Raw genomic sequence first — 23,632 nt, forward strand, 5'->3', positions numbered from 1 at the left:
GAAACCTCTTGAAAGAAATTAACCAAGTGTTTAGAAAGGTCATAGAAAACATTAAATGCAAAAACTTTTCCTTTATACTTTTAGTACGAATGTTTCTCTTAGAGAGAAATGCTCATTCCTCCCAGTTATCAGTAGATCTTCCTCTCAGTTATCAGTAGATCCGTTCTCTTCCCTGTACTTTTATGCTCATCATTAACAGCTGCCATACGTACATATTTATTTTATTAGCATGTTATCCTAAGGAAATCCAACCTTGAGGATTCCAGAATCAGTCAGAAGAACCTACTGAGTCCAGATAGCCTTGAATCAGTTTTGGGGACCCATTTACAAACTGTCAAATTCAATTACCAGTATTTCATGGGCCAAACATCCAAAAATCTCATCTCCAAAAGTAACATAATCCAGAGATTCACTAACAAACTCTTCTGCCGTCTTTGTAATAAGACCAGGTTTTTGGTGCATGGTCATTGGAGTAGAAACACCATAAGGAGCCACTACCTAAAATAAGAAACATAATAGCAGTGCAATGTCATCAAATATTCACATAAGGCCATTTACATTGAGGAATTTCACTGCATTGGACTAATTATAAAAAATAGTTCCAATGGATTAAGGGACTATATGGAATGCATAAAGGTACTGTAGTGAAATAAGGAAAAATGTTTATAGCTGCATATAGAGAGAAGAGAAAGCTTTGATAGGGTCACTCAACACTTCGCCAAGAAAGCCTGCAAGACACAAGTTTAGGCACCCCAGATAATTTTTGAAAAAGTAGTTGAAACAAAGACAAGTGTGGCGAGATATAGTACCACCTGTATGATAATTCCCTTTGCCCTGTACTCTGCTTGTAGTGCTTTGGAGAAAGTGCATATAAAAGCCTAGAATAAAATAAAATGAAATAACATTAGCATAGGAAACTATGTACTTTCACATACACCTGCAAATATGTTCATACAGAGTCCTTAACAAAAAATGAACAAGAATCATGCAACCAAGCACAGAGAGTGTTGAAAAAACTAGAAATTATCTTTTCAAGATGCATTTTTTGCTGTTCCACATTAGCTATAGATTAGCAAATAGATTGACTACCTGCATGAGGGAAGATGGAGTATGGCATGGGCCCAAGCCAGACATCAAACAGGTAAGTATTACTGCAGACTGGATTGAAATATTTGTCATATTTATAAAAATGCAAGAGATAAAAATATCTGAGTCCTATAATATTAGCTCTCTTGCATGTGGTTGTCATCTCTGGCTGATATCTACCCTCCTACTCCAAGGTTTACAAGGCAGTTTTTCTTGCAGTAAAAATGGGAGTGAAATACAACTCATGCCTTCAAGGTATACCTTGAAGTATAGCCTATAAATATAAATGATCATAGCCTATAAATATAAATGATCATAGCCTATAAATATAATTTGCAAAATAATATTTGAGCAGTTGTTTGTTTGTTTGTTTGTCTATTTTCAGATTCAGCCTTCAGGGTTTATCTTTCTAAATTTTTCTTCACATCACGAAGATTACACATATACTAACTTACATTGTATAAGATGACTTTCTTATATAAGGATTGATTTTAGAAATATTCTGAAACTTGACAACATTGAATCCCTCCTTTGTAATTACAAGTATAAAAGCTATATTAAGCAGAAAAACTGAGGTTGTTTCCTCAGGCTGAGGCCTTGCAATTTAAACACTAATAGCTTCATGATATTGCATGATACAACAATATGCTGACAAGTAAAATAGCTTCCTTTCAGGGCACTGACAGAATTAGTCGATTTAAAAAGTACTCAGAAATAAAGGTAGCAAATTCTCAAAAAAAAAAAAAAAAAAAAAAAGTCCAAATAGAAAAACTAATATACCATATCACTTAGAAATAATATTAACTAAACTTTTCTAAGGAACAAAAATTGACTGGCTTGAATGTAGTTCAAGTTTTGAGTAATGAGAAACTTATGTTAAAATGAGAAAGAGGAAATGGAAAACTAGAATTTCTTACCAAGAAAAACTAGCTTTTCTTACCAAGCTGAACTTCAGCTATGTTCAAGCAAATATTGTTAGAATTTGAAATAAACCTGATCTGAGTAGATCATTTTTTGGAGTTTCAGTGAAAATCAGGAACTTTTCACTTTGGTAAGGTCTGGGGTTTCAACTCAAAAATTTTATTTTAAAGTGAAATCTAGGAAGTGAGGAAACTCACCAGCCAGCTATGAGGGTTTTTATTCTTGACTCCATAAGCAAAATCTAACACTGCCATGTATCTACAGTTTCAAGCAAGCTAGCTAAGCTAGTCCAGTAAAAGTCACCAGTTCCCTCAGTTAGGACAGACTGTGAGCACTGGTATAACACAATTTAATTAACAGCAAAAATGTTCCTAAGATGAGACATACCTTCAGCTGGATTTCATTTGCATACCTACTCTTGGTTCTCAGCTAGTGCTAATTCACATCACTCCCTTATTTCAGTGGAACAATACATTTATGTCAACTGAAAACCCAGCCCTGTATTGCTGATATAAATTTTTGGGGAAACACTTGAAGAAGAGTTCTTCATAAAGCAATGTGAAAGACTTACCTTAGAAGCTGAGTACATTGTGTATAATGGACAGGGAAAAGTACCCAGACCAGAGGACAGATTTAGAATAAGACCCTTCTGTCTGAAATTGAATTTAAATAGTTACATACAGCATTAGAGTAAAAATCTGCGTAAGTGGAATTCAACATTTTCCCCCAAAAGGCAGAGTTCTCTTATAATACTGTAGACTACACTCTCAAAAGACCCTTTTTTTATTTGTTTGTTATTATTAATTTTTTTAGGTGCAATTAAGTCTAATGCAGCTAAGAATAATGGCATAAGTGAAACTTAAATGCCTAGTGCAGTCAGAACCATAGGAATGTTTTATATGCTATTGTACATCTAACAGAGCAAAATTTGCCATCAGAGGAAAGATTTTATGCTCCTAAGTAATTGGTAGGTCCCCTTTGCTCATTAGCCAGCACATTCTTTTTCCTGTTCCATGCATCTGTTGTTTTAGTTTCCCTATTCACAACTCCCTGTAAAAAATCACTAAAACCAATTTATTCCACAACAACCAGGAAAAACAAAACAAAACAAAACAATTAAACAGTGAGAGCTTATGTTGTTGCCAAAACAAAAAGCATGTACTGTCCTCTAAAATGTAGTAGTTAATGTTTTCTAGAAATTTCATTTTAAAACATTAACTTCTGGTTTAAGGATGTGTCTATAATCACATTGTGTTAAAAGGACAAAAGGGATTACAGAGCGGAATTAACCTCTCGGAGGAAATACAGGTATTTCCAGGGCTTTAAAAGTAATATTCCAAGCATGGCTACCTCTTCTGGAAAAATATGACAATATATTCAAATATAGTTGCTTGCCTAATTAGACTCATCACATGCCATTTTATTTCTGCAACATCTGCATGTTTTTGCTGCAAACAGACCAAAATTTTATATTCTCTGTCTCATTCTACAATTGACCAAAAACTTGCAGCACTTCCTGTCATTTATTTGCACAGAACTAACAGCACCAGAAGTAAATCTTACTGATTGTCATACCATAAAGTGCAGAAGTTGATAATGAAAAAGCACAACTAACACTGCATAAAGTGGAGGCAGCAACTAAAACAAATTGAAAGTTCTGAAAAAAAAAAAATTACCTTGGTTCCATTTGTTTCAAAATTATTTGTGTCATCTGTAAGACAAGTATGTTAAGAATTATAATAAATCTCCCTCATTCCAATTACATTTTTTCATTCATCTTGTTTTATTCACAGTTTCCTATTTGCTTAAGCCTCAGACATTCAGGTACAGTTCAAATAGCTAAAATTTGGAACATTCAAAGTTTTGGAAAATATTTTTGAAAAGCTAATGGACTGTCAATCAGTTGAACTGTCAAAAATTTCAAAGGTTAGTCTCTTAGGCAATGAAAACTTTATGCTTATCTAAAGTTTTTAACAGTATCTGAATTTTATAAATCTTTGGTATTGAATCATAACTGTAAGGAAAAAGTAAACTCCATACTTTTTTTTTTGATTTTTTGCTTCTCTCTCTACCTGGATTAGAAATAGCAGAAAATCATGAAAATAAAATCTCTCCTCTCCTCTCCTCTCCTCTCCTCTCCTCTCCTCTCCTCTCCTCTCCTCTCCTCTCCTCTCCTCTCCTCTCCTCTCCTCTCCTCTCCTCTCCTCTCCTCTCCTCTCCTCTCCTCTCCTCTCCTCTCCTCTCCTCTCCTCTCCTCTCCTCTCCTCTCCTCTCCTCTCCTCTCCTCTCCTCTCCTCTCCTCTCCTCTCCTCTCCTCTCCTCTCCTCTCCTCTCCTCTCCTCTCCTCTCCTCTCCTCTCCTCTCCTCTCCTCTCCTCTCCTCTCCTCTCCTCTCCTCTCCTCTCCTCTCCTCTCCTCTCCTCTCCTCTCCTCTCCTCTCCTCTCCTCTCCTCTCCTCTCCTCTCCTCTCCTCTCCTCTCCTCTCCTCTCCTCTCCTCTCCTCTCCTCTCCTCTCCTCTCCTCTCCTCTCCTCTCCTCTCCTCTCCTCTCCTCTCCTCTCCTCTCCTCTCCTCTCCTCTCCTCTCCTCTCCTCTCCTCTCCTCCTCTCCTCTCCTCTCCTCTCCTCTCCTCTCCTCTCCTCTCCTCTCCTCTCCTCTCCTCTCCTCTCCTCTCCTCTCCTCTCCTCTCCTCTCCTCTCCTCTCCTCTCCTCTCCTCTCCTCTCCTCTCCTCTCCTCTCCTCTCCTCTCCTCTCCTCTCCTCTCCTCTCCTCTCCTCTCCTCTCCTCTCCTCTCCTCTCCTCTCCTCTCCTCTCCTCTCCTCTCCTCTCCTCTCCTCTCCTCTCCTCTCCTCTCCTCTCCTCTCCTCTCCTCTCCTCTCCTCTCCTCTCCTCTCCTCTCCTCTCCTCTCCTCTCCTCTCCTCTCCTCTCCTCTCCTCTCCTCTCCTCTCCTCTCCTCTCCTCTCCTCTCCTCTCCTCTCCTCTCCTCTCCCCTCCCCTCCCCTCCCCTCCCCTCCCCTCCCCTCCCCTCTCTCCTTTCCTGCTACCAGAAGAGCTCTAGGACCATTTTTGATTATAATTATTTAAACATGCATTTCAATTTTCACAACAAATAGAATAATTCTTTCAATTTTTGAAGTGCAATTAAGTCCATTTTTAGGTAAGAAATTACCTGCTGCCTGTTAATTTGAAGATTATTCTTGATATTAAGCCTAACTCCCTAGGGAATTCATACTCATACTATTGATTCTTTATAAACATACGTGATGTATGAATCTTCACAGGATAAGACTGTGACCTAACTTGTCAAGGGCTGTAACAAAAAGAAAATGAAATATATCATTTAGTTCAGTTCTTGAATGATGCAACTTAATTCAGTCCTTGTTGATTCACTTTTTTTTTTTTTTTTTTTTTTTTTTTTTTTCCCCAGTAGTGTCCTCATGCACAACAGGACTGTAAGAAGCAGGGCTGGTTTTGCAAGCTTCATTTTCAGAAAGGGTGACAGCATGGGTCACATTAAATTGAGTGAAGAAGAATTTCCAATTAAAGTGGAAAACACAGGAAAAGTTCCTGCCTTTTCTCAGTGCTGAAAATCCCACTGATATCTGTGGGATACAGGAGTATCAGGCATCCTACTGCAAGAAGAGACGAGCAGCACCCTACCAGCAGTCAAGTCAGGGATGAGGCAGTGGGTGTGAAATTAATGATGATTGGGACCAAGCCACGAGCAACAGTGGTGAGGAGCATGATTTCTTCTTTGTGTTTTGGTGGAAGGTGAATTATTGTGAAGAAATGAAAATGGAATGGTTGGAACACTAAGGGAATGGAATCACCAAGTGGTTGTAACACTAAGGTTGTAGCTGTATCACCAGGCCTTGAGGAAGTGGAAGATATCGATTTTGTGGCACCTATAAGGCTTGAAGTGGTAAGTGGAGGACACCTTGGATCCAGACTGCAAAGGTACAAAACTTTTGGCTGGGTTTGTGAGGCATATATACTCAATATTCAGATATTGCAATCTTCTTTCAACAAATAAATGGAATAAAACTTAGGAGTGGAAAGTCCACCAAACTAGTTTATAAAATAATTTGTTTAAACTGATTGATATTACATGATCTATTATCTGAAGTCATCAAGCAGCACTACAAATCTGGGAGGTAAAGTTTACTAGTCAAAGAAAGGGGAGCATCTGTTGATAATTTTCATGTCATGTTTAGAAAGATATTTGCCAAGGTTGAGATGAACTACAAAGCTCTTGTTCTGCTCTTGTTCATGTTAACATGCTGCTTGCAAACAGTAGAGCAATAGGAATTTCAAAGCATGAAATATTAACTGTTCTTGTAAGGGAAGTAGCCAACCAAAATTAAATCCAAGAGGTAACAATCCTGAATTGGGAGTCAACTCCTGAAGTTTCTCTCCTACACTGATAGAAAAATGTTTTTTGTCTGTTAAAAATGCATGTACAGTACAAAAAGTACAGTACTATAAACCTTCCTGCCTTGTAGATTTTGGTTTTGAAACAAATCTTCTCTTTACCAAAATTGTCATGTTTTTACAAAATGTTTCAGCTACATTTTAATGATGTGCATCAACCAAGAAACAGCGTTAAAACATTCCCAATCAACTGATCAAAATATTTTGTAGGCAGTAGAATCCAAAAGGGTCCTTAAAATAATGCTGACTTTACAGCCGAAAAAAAAATACCTTTCTGGATAAACTGAATGAAATTAATCAGGAAAATTAATCAGTCACTCTTCTGTGGGACTAATTTTTTTCTAATGAAATAAGTTACAGACTTGCCATGTGTGTGGCACATACCTTTGTAGCAGAAATAATGTTGCAGTTGACAAGGTTCTACAGGAAACAAGAAAACACAAAGTTCATAGATAACCCCAGAGAGTGTGTGGCTTATCTAGATAGCAAAGCTAGCAATTCCAAGTTCCTTACAAAGCAGGGTTGCCTTGTCTTTTCACTGTACCTATTATGTAAGATACTCACAGGCAGGTGAGGAGTGAATTTATTTATTTGTTTGTTTATTTTTACTAATCATGACATCCAAATCTGCCTTGCATCCCTTTGATTAAGTGCATTCTGTTTTGCCCAGACAAGCAGACAAGTCTTTGGACATGGCAAAACCAGGGATCGTGGTGTCCCAGAAGTGGCTGTACCAGCAAACCTAGCTAGATGCATACCAAAGGACACCCAAATTACAAAGATGCCAGGCTCCCATTGGCAGAAATAGCACCATTTTAACAAGCCATCTACACACCATAAGCACTGCCGTGTAGAGGTATCATCCCACAGCCAGCAGGCAAACACAAGCTGTAGCAGCAGCAGAGGTGCCATCACATCGCTGTGACACTGCGGGAAGAGCCAGCATGGGGATCTCTGGTTTGTAACAGTTGTTGACAAATTGACTGAATGGATCCTGGGGCAAGGTTTAGCAAGAAATACACTTGGAAGCTGTTTATTTCATGGTTAATACTGTACGGGTAAACAACAATAAGGCAAAGAATCAAGTCCACAATTCTGTCAAACTGTTCTAAGTGTGTAAATTAATCCCTCCCCCCAAAGTAAACCATGTTTAAGCAAGGTTTATTTTTTTATTTTCCCACAGATCAAATCAACGGTGTCTCAAAGAAATAACTTTTTATACTAATAACAGAAATGCTCTGGCTGGCCCCCATGACATTACGTAAGAGCAGTGAGACAGAGAGGCTGCTGATCTCTGCTGTGGCCAGGACAGCTCTTATATTGCTAGGTGTCTGCGGCAATTTAGTTAAACTATACCATTCTTTTTCTTGTGCAAGCTCTTCTGAACATTAAAAACACATCAGGAGATGCTCCATCAGGCCTAGTAGTTTTCCCACACAACTGAACACTTAAATATCCACTGATTGTAGTAGGGACAGAATCTGTCCCTTGTTAAGAAGAATTACGGTGCATAATTGTTATATTGGAAATAGAAAACCATGGAGTAATCCTACCTCGTCTACGTCTGGTGCATTAAGGAAACGGCACGGGAGAGGATTATGAAGCATTCCAACATTGTTAACTAATCAAAGGAAACATAATGATAAGAACCACATCTGGATAAAGTGCGCAGTTCGGATAGTTAAACAAATGGCTTCTCCTCAAGACTGAGTTTTTAAGCTGTACATGAACAGAAATGCTGCTTCATCAGCGTTCGTTCAGCAAGCATCAAGTTTTACTCTTAATGAAGTCATCAGTACTGGTTGGTATAGACTACAGGGAACAAAAAAACAATCTGCTGTACAGTTTAGGGGGGTTGTTTGTTTCTTCTGTTGTTGTTCTGCTTGTTTGTTTCACTACTAAAAGGATAATTTTGTTAACCAATATATATATATATATTTCTTTTTTTCTATGTGGATCATACCAATTAGCATTAGCCACAGGTTTGTTTCAGATTGAATATGAGAATTGCACACAGCTGTAAAACAACCCACAGAGAAAATGGATTCCTTGAGGCCAAAGAGGGAAGCAGTCACTCCACAAGCTGGGTGTTGCACATGAAGTGGCAGAAAAGGTTTCACAGTAAAAGAAGCCACTATACAGAGAAATGGGAAATGCTTGGAGAATCTTAATTCACTTTTAAAACTTGTTGGAGATAATTAATGCTAAATGCGTTAGGCAGTTGTGTGCTTGGTTTCACATGTTGGCCAACAAGTTGTTATGACACACATCATTTATACAATTCTCTGCTTAATGCACTGCAGCCATAAAACACTCTTTAATTAACAGACCTTAATGACTCACCCAAAACACCAATTTCCAAGCCTTGCAGACCTTTTTCAATGTTCTCGTATACTGAATTTTTAGTGAAATCAGCTTGTATAACCTTCACCTTTTGACCTGTGGCCTGCTCTGAAATTAAGAAGAAAAAAAAAATATAACATTCCTTTGCGTTTACCCGGAGAGAGGGAGAACTGTAATTCAGTAATAAGAGCGATAATGAGATATATCATTTAATAATTCCCACTTAGATTTTTTTTCAACTTTCTGTTTTTTAAAAGAATTGCAACACAAGCAAAACACTCTCACTGGTTACTGTTGGTTTTGGGGAAATATCCTGGGAAATAGGATGAATTTATGCCCTGAAATCAATGGAAATTCCCTCACAAAATCTAAACAGCATTTAGTCCTTCAGCAAGAGGAAAAAAAAAGGGGGGGGGGATGGTGGGGAGGAAATAAACAATATAGAACTTCTTCCCCTGGTTGTCATAATATTTATAAAAGAACACTGTCAGCATACATTAGACAAGTGAATGTGGGTGCCAGATCCTTGACATAAGCACAGTTTTGCAGAATTGTTTTAAAGTGTTTTCATATATGAGATGAACATTTTAACAAGCAACACTCATTTTTGTCTTGTAGGAGGAGGGGAGAAGAGGACTTGTGATGCCATATTTTCTGCATCTTTTTCTCCCAATTCCTCTCCTGTTTCTACTTTTGCACCTTTGTGGACTGAATCTTAGGATGTTGCTGGACTAAAAGACATTTAAAGGAAGTTGGAGCTTAAATTTTGCAAGGTCAATTTACACAGAAGGGAAAGGGAAATGTGTATGATTTTTCCAGTATCATTGCTATGCAGGAGTGGAGCCCAGCTGTACATTACCATTTTTCTCAGCAGTTGATTTATTACTGTCCATATTTTCAACGAAGTTTCATGAGGAAAAGAGGTAGAGGCTCTTATTTACTCATTTTTAAAGGCAAGGTTCTCCTTCAAAGGGGCCCAGTAAGGTCTTTTCTAACTAGTTGTTCACATTGTAAATTCTTGCTACTAAACCTGCTTTCAAGTTTTATGGGCAACCTGAAATCCAGATGAAGTTTGCTGAAAAAAGTGACAAGTGAATCTTGGAAATGTCATTAGATGATCGGGTTGCAGACTCACTTCAAGCACCAGGAGGAATTCAGGTGAACATGGATGGCAGAAAATCTGCTTTGAGTCTTGCTTGGGAAACTGCCCGAATTTGCTTGGAGCTTGGTTTTGTCATATAGGCAACAGAGAGTGCTCCTTTGAATAGGAATTGCTCACCAATTTTTACTCTCAAGTCGTGCCTCACCTCTCTGTGTCCGTTCAGATTTAGGAAAAGGCCTCAGAACACCTTGGGCCAGCGAGCCTGGCAGGAAGCCCGTTTGGACTTTGAGTCCAGCAAGCCAGTTTGCAGCCACACTGGGCCTGCATTAGAGGATGGATTAAAGGGATGCCATTCCCAGGCTGATCCCTCCTTGCCCCTCAATGTACTGCAAGTCTCAAACACCTCACACTACCAAAGCAACAGAATCAGTCTGAGGAAACAGCAGATGCTCCGACTCCAGATGTGAAAAGCAGGCTGCATCTTCTGTGTGATTTTCAAGGACATCTGTCTCCATGACAGGGGCAAGGAGGACGCAATGCCCTTTCTCTTGCCTTCTTTCCAAGCTGCAGTTGTGTGCATGAAAAGGATGAAACACCCTTTGAACCTTCAACCTATAAAAGCAACTCTAGTGGCAAATGACCCCCTAGTAGACCCAAACTGGGGGAACGGTGCAGCTACAAAGAATAAGGACATTGTGAGTGTAAATGGAGTGAAGAGAAAGAACAGAGCAACAGCTGGAGCAGACACCTACGGTGACCTGATGATTGAAGAGCTCTATAAACAAAACAAGCTGGTCTTCAGAAGTGTAGTGATGCTGTGGCCATCTTTCTTGCGGGCAACAAGAAGGGCAGCCAAAACTACGGCAGCATAAAAATTAGGATCAAACAAACCATTTGGCCTTTCTCTGCATCCCCTTGTCTGCACACAAATGCACTGCTGCAACCAGCACTCACAGCCAACAAACAAAGTACTCCAGATGGCTTTACTCTGTCTCACTTAAGAATAAAGCAACACATATATATATATATATAAAATAAATAAATAAAATAAATCTATCATGCTTATAAATGAATTATCCAGGGATAGCTCTTTAGGAAATGATAACAAGTCTATATAGGAGAAAGACAAAAAATATTTTCCAAGTATCTTCTGTATCTCCCTCTCTGTGACAAAGATTTACATTAGTCTTTGAAGACCAAAACTACTCCAACTCTTTTTCAAAGTCCTAAATGTGCCAGAAGCAAAGAACCTAGGTTTTTAAACATCAGAATAGGTTATTCCCTAAAAAAAAAAAAAAAAAAAAAAAAAAAGACAGTGATATAGAAAAAAAAAAAAAAAAAAAAAAAACAGGAAAATTAAAAACCTGAGTTGTATTGTTTCATCTGATGTGTTACAAAATGTATCATTAAACTAACTAAACATCATCTAACTCCTTCTGACCTCAGACCACTTGGGAATCCTACTTGTCAGATAGGATAACACGCTGCCTCTTGAAATTTACTAAGAAGAGAATAAATCTGGCAGAAGCATGAAGTTGGTTAGAACATGAAGGCTGCCAGAAACTCTCCCTTTCTGTTTGGAGAGTTAGGAAGATCTTCAGGAAACCCAAGGTAGCAAAATGAATACCTGAGTTACACACAAATTGATCTGTGTAGCAATAGGAGACACTTTTGAAGTGCTATAACAAAATCTGAACATGCAATAGAAGCATTCAGGCTTCATGTTCAGCAGAAATTTGCAGAGAGAAGAGCAAAACAAGATGTTACTTAAACAACAAAAAGAAGCTAAAAAAATATGACGGGAGAAATATTAGAAGTTCTGTAAAATTATAAATTTCAAGCTCTGGCTACATTTCTGGCTACATTTTGATTGTCTTTTAAAGAAATGTATCTCCTCAGAAATATAATAAACCTCAGTTTCAAAAATAACAGGAAAACAGAGAAGAAACAAAGAGAATTAAGATAAAAATAGAACTGCAATAGATGATAGAAGATACAAGAGAACATGAACTCAGTGAGCAACAAAGAAAAAAAGCCTTGGGAATTACTATTAGTCAGTAGAGCACTCAGAAATATTGGTCAAGGCCCTGAGGTGCTCTGTTATGTAGCAGTAGTAGTGTGCATTGGGAAATCAGCCTTAAGCAGTCACGCTTTACCCCAAGTGATCAGCAAGACAAAACAGGTATGCTTAACCACCTTTAATGGAGAAGGAAGGATGTGCCAAGGGAGGTTTTTTTTTTGCTAATAAAAACCCTCAGTGATCTCAGCTTATTACCTGCTTAGCTATTGCAGCCAGCTCTGGAAGGAGAGGTGAAGGACACAGTGTAGTACTGGGGACAGCTAGACACAGCTAGCACCTTTACCAGACTTAGTGGGAGTGAGGTTTTTTTTGCTGCTTTATTCTAAAGCAGCAGATGTGATTTCTGCAGGGAAAGTCTGATAAACTACTCACCTAATCAATAAATCCAAATTCATAACCTGTATGTTCAGCAGTCTCAGATGATGTAGCTGTACTTCCAACTGCATTCTGAGGATCAAACACTTTCTTTCTTTAAATGCAAACTTGTTTCTTCATATCTATAAATATATATATGTATATATCTACATGTATAGATAGATAGATAGATAGATAGATAGATAGATAGATAGATAGATATCTTTTTGTGGCTAATATATTAATGTGTTACAGAGGTGTCTTTTTGTAGTTGTTGTTTGGCATGATTTAACAGCTGAACAACTACAGGCCCTGGTCTTATAAACCAATTCTAGGGTTATAACTTCTCTATCAGGATCTAGCTTTCTTTGTACAGCTTGCTTAGGAAGTGTAAGAAGACAAATAAGAAGGAGTACATCCAATAGCATTCCATCATATCTAATCTCCTGATCGATGGCTTTACAACCACAACAGTAAACATATTAAATAAGCAGTATATCTGGTGCAGTGGATATCTCCATCTGCCCTCACAAGACTTACTTTTTATCTTTTATCTCATGTTCTGGAAAAGCCATCCTGTCCATTGGGGTGGAAATCTGGCTTTTGGTTCCAGTGCAGAATGGTTTTTCTGCTTGTGGATTTCTGTCTGCTGCAAGCTTCATTTCTGAGAGCTGCTCTCAGACGTCCCTACAATCCACAGGGCTGTTTGAAAGCCAGCTAGTGAGACCTCTGGAATTACCCTTGTTAACATCCTTTCGTTTATATTATTCAGTGTCTGAATGGAATTCTACAGTACAATTACACAAATAATGTCATCAGGTTGAGAAGGGAGTCAAGTCGTCTAGTTACTGTGTCCAACTCATCGGAAAAAGATACACAGTCTCGCTGTTAAGCAAAAGGAAACATGAGCAATGTGCACAGTCCTACGACATATTTACGTAGCGTGAGATAATTTTTGTGTCTCTATCTCTCTGTGCCTTAATCTCCTTGCATGTTAGTTCAGGGTAGAGATAACTGCTTGCAGTAAGACACTGCTTGTTTAAGATGCTTAGAAGAAAAACAAAAAAAAAAAAGCCAATGAGAGTTATAGAATTTAGAAAACAGTAAAAGCATTCTGTTAAGTTTCTGCTTCATTTTTGGTTTGCATTGTTTACTTACTTACATAAAATCACAGTAAATTTAACTCTTCTTCCTTTCCAATAACTGTTTAGTTTAATTACAGTAAAGGCTGAGTCTGCAAATTGAAATCAGAGGAGCCATTCCAAAGCTTTAACCTAAGTACACATCCAGAGCTCCCTGCTGATTTTTTATTTTTTTTTATCCATGCGTTAGATCAGATGCTCTCTGCTTGTCATCACCATATCTTCCTCTTCTTCCTTTTGTTTGTGACATCTACTAGTTGTTACGCACCCACTTCCAGCCTGACACAATAAGACATGAGTCACTCTGGGCATGAGCCAAAACCCACTGAAAACAATGGAAAGATCTCACTGAGAGCTGCCACTAATTTCAGCAAACTTTATGGAAAACAAAACTTTGTGGTGCCCACTGGCACAGGGTGGGCTGCCACACTGGTGCCTTCCAGGACAGGGCAGGTCTTTGGCTGGGTGCTGCTGTAGGGTTCAGCACTGCGCGGCCTTGCCAGGAAGGCAGACAGGGGGATAATGGACAGAAAAATTAGAAGCCCAATTAGAAATAGAAGCCCAATCAATCCCTTGCTTCAGCAGGAGGAGCTCCCGAAGCTTCCCTAGGAGATGGACTGCATGCTCGGCAGATGAGTGCCCCAAACCTGATGTGCTGCTGCAGCCAGGTGCCCCGCCTGCCTAAGGGAAGGGCTGTAAACCTCCGAGTGACACATGCTTAGCACAGGAGCCTGCAAATCAAGGAGCACAGTGGATGGAAGCCATGTATAGAAGAAGAGACTGTGGGAAAAATAACCGTGATTAACACAATCTCTAAAGTTAATGGAGGATATAAACTCACTTGACTCCTATAGAAATCCTAACTGTCAATCTTAATGTATTTAAACAAGCCATTCCCCAGGGCAAATGGTTTATCCACTTTGCAGGAAAGAAAGGGAACATTAATTCTAAAGATGAACTATTTAACTGCATTATCAAAAGCCAAATGGAACTTGTAAATCTTAAAAGGAAAAAAAAAAAGACAACAGCTACAATGATTTCATTTCTGCTCCTCCTTCGCTATATTCCAAGAACTAGTCTAAAGGCAATCTTTCCTGAGCAAAAACTGGTTCATAGATGATTCAGACAAATCTAGCACAACATCTGCCTTGCCTGTACTTATAGAATTTAAACTCAGGTGAATAAAGGTTTTAAGCCAGTACAGAACCTACAGTCATGTTTTTTTGTTTGGTTGTTTTTTTATGTGTCTAATCCATTGCACTGTTTGAATTACAGCATGTACATTTAACGTAGTCCATGACTAGAAGGGTTCAAAAAACAAAGTGATATCAAACAAAGTATCTGTTATATTGCATCAATACTTGGGGCTCAATCTGTAGCAATACCAGGGGCTCACCCATAGTAGATGCTGTACCAGGGAAACAGACCTCCAGGTTCCTGCCAAGCCAGCCTACTAAACAGGAAAGTAAGTTTGAGATGAATGCTTACCGATTTCAGCAGCTACTCTCTGCAGTTTTTCAAGAGTTCTGCTTATCATAACCACATTTAATCCACGTTTTGCCAGCTGCAAGAGGAGAATATAAAAGTTGTCAGAAAACAATATTGACAAGATTTCTTTTAGAAGATATTTTTTCTAGTTTTACAACAAAAAAAATTACAGATTTACTTAATTGTTTTCAGTCACTTATCACCTGCCTAATGGGTAAGCAATGGATACTGAAAACAGGTCAAAAAATTAATTTGGATTCTAATAGTCTGTGATTTGGATTCTAGTAGTCTCCTGTATAATCTTGGACCATTATGAGAAAAACACACTGGACAGTAATGAAAAGTCAATACATACCAAAAAATAAACGACCCTAGCCTGTTTCAAGTGAGTGAATATTCACAGGGAATGAAGACAACATGACATTTCTCAGAAAAACATTAGGAAACAAATATGTTGATGACACCATCTTTGATCCTCACATTTTGCTTTTAATCTTGAGGAAGTACACTGAGCACATTGAACTGAAGAATCAAGAGTTTGCAGGGATATGGACTTATTCATATGTACTTAATAGAAATAAAATCTCACACAGGACAGATGGATAAATTTTGTTTCTTTCATTAGATACAGACTTAAAAAACAAACAAACAAACAAACAAAAGTGAAAAAGTCCAGTAAGTCCACACATAAAAATTGAAAATACAGTCACACAAAGGTACATCCACAAAGATATTGGCAAGAGTTGAAGTTTACAGCTGTGAACAACACATAACACAGTAGTCCATAGTCAGTTTGGTCTTACCATGTGCAGAACAAATAGGGAAGGGTATTCTCCCATTTTCCCTAGGCCTCCCATTCCCATCAGCTAAAGAGTTTTAGGCAGAACCTGAGAGAAAAATATGCCCTCAGCTTGTGAAACTAAGGTATTAACAAGCAGCAGTTGAAGAGAGTTGTGTGCACAAAGAAACGAAAGATAGAGCTGAAACCAGAAAAAAAAAAATAGCCATGGGAGCAAGGAGAAAGAGAGTTAAATCAGTCAGCACAAAAGATAAAGCCAACTTCATCTGAAAGTACCATGTTTGCTTAGACCAAGAAACTAACTGGCAAAGCCCACACACTGAAGACCCATTCATTTCTGTCGCTGACTCCCTGCAATGCACTCTCCTTAAACCTATTTGAGGGAAGCAGATTGTCCTACTGAGCTCTTCTGAAACAATGAAAAGAATGTTAAGGAATAAGGACCTTTGTTTAAAAATTCACTACATTGAGAGTACGAGGGGCAGACTGTCTATTAAATGTATAAGCCACGACCATTTGCATTTTCAGCACAAAGACCACGCACAATCCTGAGCTTTCGGAGACCCTCTCACATAATTGTCCTGTGCTCCAAGGAGACATGCAGAGGCTCAGACGCTCTGGAGTTTCGAAAGCTTATTTTAAGGGCTCTATTTGAGGTACTCAGGAAGAGAACGTTAATTGTCTTCACACTGGTGAATTTCCCTTTGTCCACATGAGCTTTGCTCAAGCTGTTTCCTATCCACTTGAAAGCAACGGAGACATGGTCCCTGCTTTTGTGGTCACTTATTCCTACCTGTCACTTGGGGGTGCTTGGATGGGGATTGTTTTGATTTTTTTGAGCATTTAGACTCCAGACCAAATATCAGATGTGTCATACACAAAATAAAATTAAAGCTCTGTCTCACTGGGCTTCTCAACATCATCTCAGCTATATCTCTCTGTGCTTTGTTTGGAGGAAAAATCCCTCCTAATAAATAAATAAATAATGATACCCACTGCTAAGACTGTGTTGTATTTTAGCCAAAAGCATATATACTTGTGGCAAACAAAATCACAAACTGGCAGGTGAGAGGACTCACCTCTGCTTTTTGTATACCAGACTAACCAGAAGCAAAAGGTTGTGGCAACCATTTCTCAAGGCAAAAATGGTTGCACACCTGCCTTGCCTAGTCTTTTATTTTTGCCCCCTGACCCACATAGAAAGCGCACATTCTCTTCAGAAATCAGTTTCATGGGACATTTTAATGACCATACGTGATTCAAAAACACCCCCGAGGCAAACAAAATGAATTGTATTTAGGAAAAAAAAAAAAAAAAAAGTGGAATTTCTTGGCCATCCACGGCAGTTTTAACACAGCCACATTGCAAACGAAAGTAACGTCTAGCGCAGACTTCCTTAGCGCGAAGCATCTTCCCGGCGCCGCACCACGCAGACCTGCTGGGTGAGGAAACCCTGACTCCCAGTGGCAAAGGGACGAAATGCTCCCGGCCCTCTGAGGCTGCCGATATGCGGGAGCAGTATTGCAGCCTGCAGCCACAGACATTTATGGTATCTCAGCCTTTGGAAGTGGGATTAATGTTAAAGGGAGATCTGATGGGATCTGCGTTCTGGTATCGCACAAAAACACTGTTAAAAAGCTTAAGCCCACACTAATTCATGTGAAGTCACTCTGTATTTTCCAGCACGCTTTTGCAGCTACAGTCTGAAGTAAATCTTCCAGCAAATGAAATTTTCAGACAATAAAGCTTCACACGAGGCACGACAGTGTTTTAGATTCAAACTGTATCTGCAGCTATACTGACAGATTGGTTATAGTCTACACGGATCATTAGACATAATAATTTAAAATCCTTGATAATAATTCTGTGCACACCTACCATAACTTTCTACTAATCTTAAAAGATTTTCTCTCTTCCCCAGGACCACACTGATATGGCCTCAGTGTTTCACCTATTTTCTTCCCTTGCTTAGGAATCAGGCCTGAAGGATCCCTATGATTCAAATCCTTCAACCCATTTTGGTCCAGCAGGCCAAGACAGGGCAGATGATTCTGCAAGCTTTCTGCTAGTTCTGCACCTACACAACACAACTGGATCAGCAGTATTTCAAGGAATAAATCCAGGATCGACTTGAGAAATTAGACTGCATATTCAACTGGAACAGAAAAACTCAGATCTTATTTAGCTTTTATTATACTGTTGGTAATATTGCATAGGATTTCAGGAAATAGGACAAAGGTTTGAGATTTCAAAAAAGGCTGCATTAATAAATGAATGCAAGGCCTTTCTCAAAATCATAGAACCATAGAATGGCCTGGGTTGAAATGGTGTGCTAAACATTGATTTAGATACCTTTAGATTTATAAGCATGTTATTAAATATTAATAATTACAAAAAAAAAAAAAAAAAAAAAAAAAGAAAGTAAAAGGTGACCACATCAGTCCCCAAAATCCTTCTTGTGTCCTGCCATAAGATAAGTGTGCAGAGGTGAAACTGTAAATGTCAGAATATGGAATGGCCTTGGCTATACAAACAGGATATTTGAGGTGCTAAGCCAGGAGGAGATCCTAAAGCACTTCTGTTGCTGTTACATCAGGAAAACAGAGCTAACAAGCCTGTACCAGTACCTGAAGTGCTAACAAGTGAGTGGAGATGTCAAGGATCTCTCAGACATGACAGCCTGAGACAGAAACCTGGCTTTTGGAAAAATTATAGCAAACTAGATCCAAAAGCCAGCTCTTTGACATCACAGCAGTCAGTTTAAGGGATGGGGTCTGTATGTTCACAAAGGCCAGTCCTTCAAAATCACCCTGACATGTCAGAAGTACAGTCAGAGCCTTCTCAGAAGCCTGGAATTTCATGCAGGAGAGGATAAGCTCAAGGTGTGCCTGCCTGCCAACACAAGCTTAGAAACCTAAAGGGACAATAATTTGCTCTGAAAAATCTGTGTCCTGGCATTAACAAAGCAGTATTCTGAGACCTCACAGCTGCCTGGCTGCTCACACAGACCCAGACAGCTCTTGAGCTTAATGGATTTCGCAGAGGCCTGTATCTGTCTATAAACCTCGGAAACAAGGGTTCTGACCCAGTAAATACTGTAACCATTGCCTGAACTTCTATCTCCTGGGCTGTACTCACGAGCACCAACTCGAGTTTCCACCAGAAACACTGAGCAGAGAAAGCCACATCACACTAGTCTTCCAAAACGTGAAGACTGCTCTCCTCAGCCACCTGTACCACAGGAGCCTGAGCCCCTATGTTAGTTTGTAACTTGTTATCAGCCCACGTCTCAAGGAAATTCATCACTTGTTGCTGCAGCACAAACTCAGAGGAAGAGACGCTGTGGCCCCGCGGCCCACAGACAAGATGTGGTCCTCTCCATCGGCCCACAATACCAACGGGACCTGTTCCAGCAGAACATCAGAGAACTTTGTACTCCGACGTCAGATCAGCAGACAGCAGCACTGAGCCAGGAACTCCAAAGGCACACAGACACTAAAACAGCAGGTTTGGGTTTATTTATCCACAAGCCACACACAAGCGTGTGCTTTGACCTCAGCCAGCGAGATGATGTGCGAAACTATGAGCTCATGTGGTGTGGGTTTGGGATCTGCCCCACAGCGCAGTAGCTGACCACAGCTTCAATCAAAGAGACCACCTGGGGAGGAAGGTACGTCTCAGCAAGGATCAAGATGGCTCTCAGTCATCACACAAAAGCCAAAAATAATGAACAAATGTTCCACAGAATCTTGCCAGTTCCAGCCAAGAACTGTTTTTTTCAAGAAAAGACAGTAGTTATTTTATACTTTCTCATGATTCGCATGCCATGAATGGCCTTTTAAATGGGATTTACTGTTGTATAACCCATATGACACAAAGAAGGCAGAACAAAAACAGAGAATCCGATCTAGACACTCTCAGGTGCCTGCAAACTTCACATGGTTGAAATATCACCAGGTGCTCCCATACGGGGTTAGTTCAGTAAGCTGCATCTGCAGACCCTTGCCATTTGCTCAGCATTACGGCAGCTCAGTCAATAGACAGAAGGTAGCATTTTCCCTTCGCTTCCACAGGAGAGCATGTGATCTTTATCACAACTATGACAGATATTAAACTACAAATATTAAACTATACATAGATATATACACAACACCTGGTATCTTTGTGCTTCCTACATTCAACACCCTTTCAAAAGTACTTATTGTATTGCCACCCCCAGTAATCAAAATCAGGTGATTAAAGTAAATAATGCATAAGCTGGCTTTAAAAAATCCAACCTACTAAATCAAAGGCAAATGTGTTTTCCCATTAAAGATTTTTTTTTTATATAATGTATCACATCAGAAGGCATCACATCTGATCTAAGCTCTCACATATTAAAGGCTACTAATTTTCATCCTGTTGTCTCAGCTCTGAAGACAGTAACTTCTGGATGTTTCAACTTCAAGGTTGCCTTGTCACCAGTTATGTGTGATATCAGTGAAGTGAAATGTAGTGGCTGCACAACAGCACAGAGCTGTTTGTGGCTCTCTCCTTCCTCCTCCTACAGACTCATGAAGCTACCAATGCTTAATCAAATCATATATATTTCATTATATTTTCCATAATTTGTAGTTCATTTTCATTTGCATAGAGTTATCCTTTATTATTTCAGATATGACTCTCAGACTTTTCTTTGCAACTGTGAAGGCTAACAAAATACATTTTTTATTTTTAATGCTGGACAACCTCAGTGAAAGACAAAAAGCACATTAGCTGTGAAACTGGGATTAAAAAGGGATAACCTAGGAGACTTCCCACTCTGGATAGACTACACAAAATCTTTTGGATTATTCAGTGTTTCCATTTTATTTCTTTGGACTGATGAGACCAGTAAGGCATGAATGACTTTCCTCTGAAATGCAACACCAGTTTCCTTGCAGAACTTGATTAATGTTATTCTGCACATACAGAGGGGAAGGATTAGTACTGGGTTTGTCACACTGGCTTTGAATCCTAGAATTTTGTTAGTAACTTGTGGAGACTTGTACAGGGTAGCAATTGCCATTTTGTTAAAATAAAAATTAAGTGTATGTAATCTATCTTACCTCAAATGAATACGCTTTTCCAAGCCCATCTCCTGCTCCTGTGACCACTGGAGGAAGTAAAAAGAAGAGGGATTATGTTTGTTGCTCTACTGTAGGTTGTTCTTTCTTGAATTTGTTAAACTTACTGTTCTGCATTTCTTGAACATTACCAAAATGCTTCTAGTAAAGCACAGAATCAATTCTCTCCCCCTTCACCCCTCCCCCACTTAATCCCTTGTGACTTGACTTTTTCATCTTTTTGTTACTTCACTTAGCAAATAGTCTTCAGAGCAAATCCCTCCTCGGAGTAACCTATGCAGTAGCTAGCTATTATTCAATGAGGAAACACTCATCAGCAAGTCTGTTTCCTATGAGATGGTAGAGTTGTCTTCTGTACACATATTTTTATGTGTTCTGTTTTGCAGCTTTTTAGCTTGTATGTCTGTGGCAGTACAGCAGAAGACAAGGAGTAACCAGTGACTGAGGCTGATACTAGTGGCTGAAGTGATACTTTTCTCATGCAAGAATTCTGTCTGCAAGGAAAAACTTAACCATCTATAAAATACTCTTCTCCCAGAGCTTTCTGACTCACAGTTTACCTTTGGATTTAGTGTCACTGGGAAAGCAAACAAGCCTTGGCTTTTGTAAAGCATCCTGATCTTTAAATATTATGCAAGCAAGTAAAAAGAGGAACTATAGAAAGAACAAGTTTATCACCTTTCTTATCAAGAAAGAAATAAGTAAAGTAGGCAAGCACTGAAGCAATTCTGACATACACCTCATAAGTTTTCAAAGCAAAATTAAAAATGGGTCAGTGTCTAAAAAAAACGTGGATTAAGAACTTCTAAATTGCAAAAGAAACTGGGAGTGCAAGGTGAATTTGAACAGCTGAGATCACTGCCAACAGAAGAGCTATTACCTTCTTATTTCACAAAGAACAGAGGTGAGGAGGCAGTGGATTTTTACCTTCCTAGTAGGCCTGAAGGTGAAAAGCAAGCACCCACTGGAAAAGAAGCTTCCAACTTTCATTCTCACAATTCTCAGGAGCTCATGTGCCACGTGATGCAGCAAATCAGTCAGGTCTAATTAACGTTACTAGCCTGAGAAACCTTAGTGTTTGTAGAAGGACAGAGCACGCAAGGTCCACCAAAGGAAATGAGAGTCTCTCAGCCTTCAACAGAAGCAGGATTTTACACAGAGGGTTCCAGACAGTGCTCCTCACCACACACACACAAGTGAGGTCTATACCTGACTAGAATTAACACAAACAATGCCTGTGCATTATTTCAGAAGTACTTGGTGTTTAGACAGGTCTTCAGTAAAGGGGTGGATTTAATTTCTTCTTAATCCACTGTGAAAGTGCTTGTTAAGCATATACTCTATGCAGTGACATCAAGTTGCTAGCAAGGCGGCAAGAAAGAAAGCACAAGAGCACTTTTGGGGTCACCTCTTACCAAGAGGCCACCATCAGTGATATCTATAGCCCAGGAACTCAGAAACTGTAATACCTTTTCATTCTTTCTTCATACCACTAATTTATCAAGACTAAGAAAAACATCAGTGTTCAGTAGGAAGAATGTGTTTATTAAACATTTCTGTTATTTTTATGAGAATATGTAATGTCTTTTAAAAAAACACTGCCAAGTTGCAGCTTTTGTAGTTTTTAGGCAAAAGCAGATTTGGTTTGTTAATGATACCATTAAGGATAAGTCATCAGTTCTGGAAAAAGAAAAGAAAACAGAAAATTGTCTGGAGCAAAGTCACAAGGAACAAAGACAAGTTGCTTTGAAGAATGGAGACCATATACTAGGATACACTAGAAGGAAATTGAGGATATGGGCAATGCTATCAAAACTAAAGCATTTCCAGTGGAGAAAAAAACATCACAAGTAGGAATGGGGAGAAAATTCACATCTATACACCATGGGTGCAAGTTGTTAACAGTTTATTTTTCTTTTCTCCCCAAGGAGGCAAAATCTTCAGGCTCATAAACCTTAAGCTACTACAAGGCAACAAAAAAGAAATGAAGCAAGCCTCAGTTAGTGGAAATCATGTTCTGTTCTGAAGCGACAGGGCAAGAATGAAAGGAAAACCTCTCCCAGTTAGTAACATAACAATTCATCACTCAGCTACAAGAAGGTAAGAAAGTTTGCATTACCTGCCCATTCTCCCAGCGACGGAAAGAAAGCCTGAGGCAAACCACTCCAGGTATGTGGGAAAACGTATTTCATAAATCTGATGCATTTTACCAGAGCACAGAAACAGATCAGTCCCCCAATAACCGTCAGCAGCTGATGCTGATAGTCTTCCATGGTGACAGAAGGCAGCAAGCTAGCATGCATGCAAGGGTAACACTCTCCTGGGAAATGCCTCTTCCCAGCACGCTGCCAGTCTCCGGGCACTGGCAGAGAAGGGAGAATTCTAATCAGGGCACGTGACCTGTTTTCTCCGAGGAATGCCCAGAGTTTAGACTAGAGTAACAGAGTCTCTGCATTACACACAGATTTGCAAATGACTGAAAAAAAATAATCAAAATGAAACAATGACTTCTGGTGCTTGCTTTAGTAGCAAGGTTTAATTCCTTTTCTGGAGGTTACACAAGAACAAAAAGAATAAAAATATTTTTATTGTAGTTGCTTAGGAATCGTAGAGACTGAAGATGGGTCTAAACCAAAACCCTGGATAAGAATACTCCAGACCTTGAGGATAACACAACAGCACTACTTCATACAGTGGTGAAGAGTTAAGCCCCAGTCCAGAGACTTCCAGGGCAAGTTCACACTGAACTTGTGCTTAGGCCAGAAAAATACATTTATCTCTT

General features: G+C 39.2%; 1 protein-coding gene across 1 annotated transcript; it reads right to left on the reverse strand.

The window, feature by feature from the left end:
• Positions 1-324: 324 nt before the first annotated feature.
• Positions 325-23,123, reverse strand: HSD17B3 (hydroxysteroid 17-beta dehydrogenase 3). The gene is made up of 10 exons (XM_032206463.1): positions 22,970-23,123; positions 20,833-20,879; positions 14,947-15,022; positions 8,781-8,888; positions 7,991-8,058; positions 6,822-6,857; positions 3,684-3,718; positions 2,579-2,660; positions 813-878; positions 325-498 (listed from the first exon to the last, which is right to left on the reverse strand). Exons 1-10 carry the CDS (start codon positions 23,121-23,123, stop codon positions 325-327), a joined length of 846 nt encoding a protein of 281 aa, XP_032062354.1.
• Positions 23,124-23,632: the final 509 nt, after the last annotated feature.

The sequence above is a fragment of the Aythya fuligula genome, chromosome Z (assembly GCF_009819795.1).
Source record: "Aythya fuligula isolate bAytFul2 chromosome Z, bAytFul2.pri, whole genome shotgun sequence".
NCBI classification, from domain to species: Eukaryota; Metazoa; Chordata; class Aves; order Anseriformes; family Anatidae; genus Aythya; species Aythya fuligula.

Bases quoted from the DNA above. Each gene is read 5' to 3' on its own strand.
- HSD17B3 (XM_032206463.1), bottom strand. From the start codon at position 23,123: ATGGAAGACTATCAGCATCAGCTGCTGACGGTTATTGGGGGACTGATC. The intron at 8,059-8,780 runs GTGAGTCATTAA...TCCTTTGATTAG, and splicing joins CTTGGAAATTGGTGTTTTGG to TTAACAATGTTGGAATGCTT. The intron at 499-812 runs GTGGTACTATAT...TTCTTATTTTAG, and splicing joins CAAAGGGAATTATCATACAG to GTAGTGGCTCCTTATGGTGT.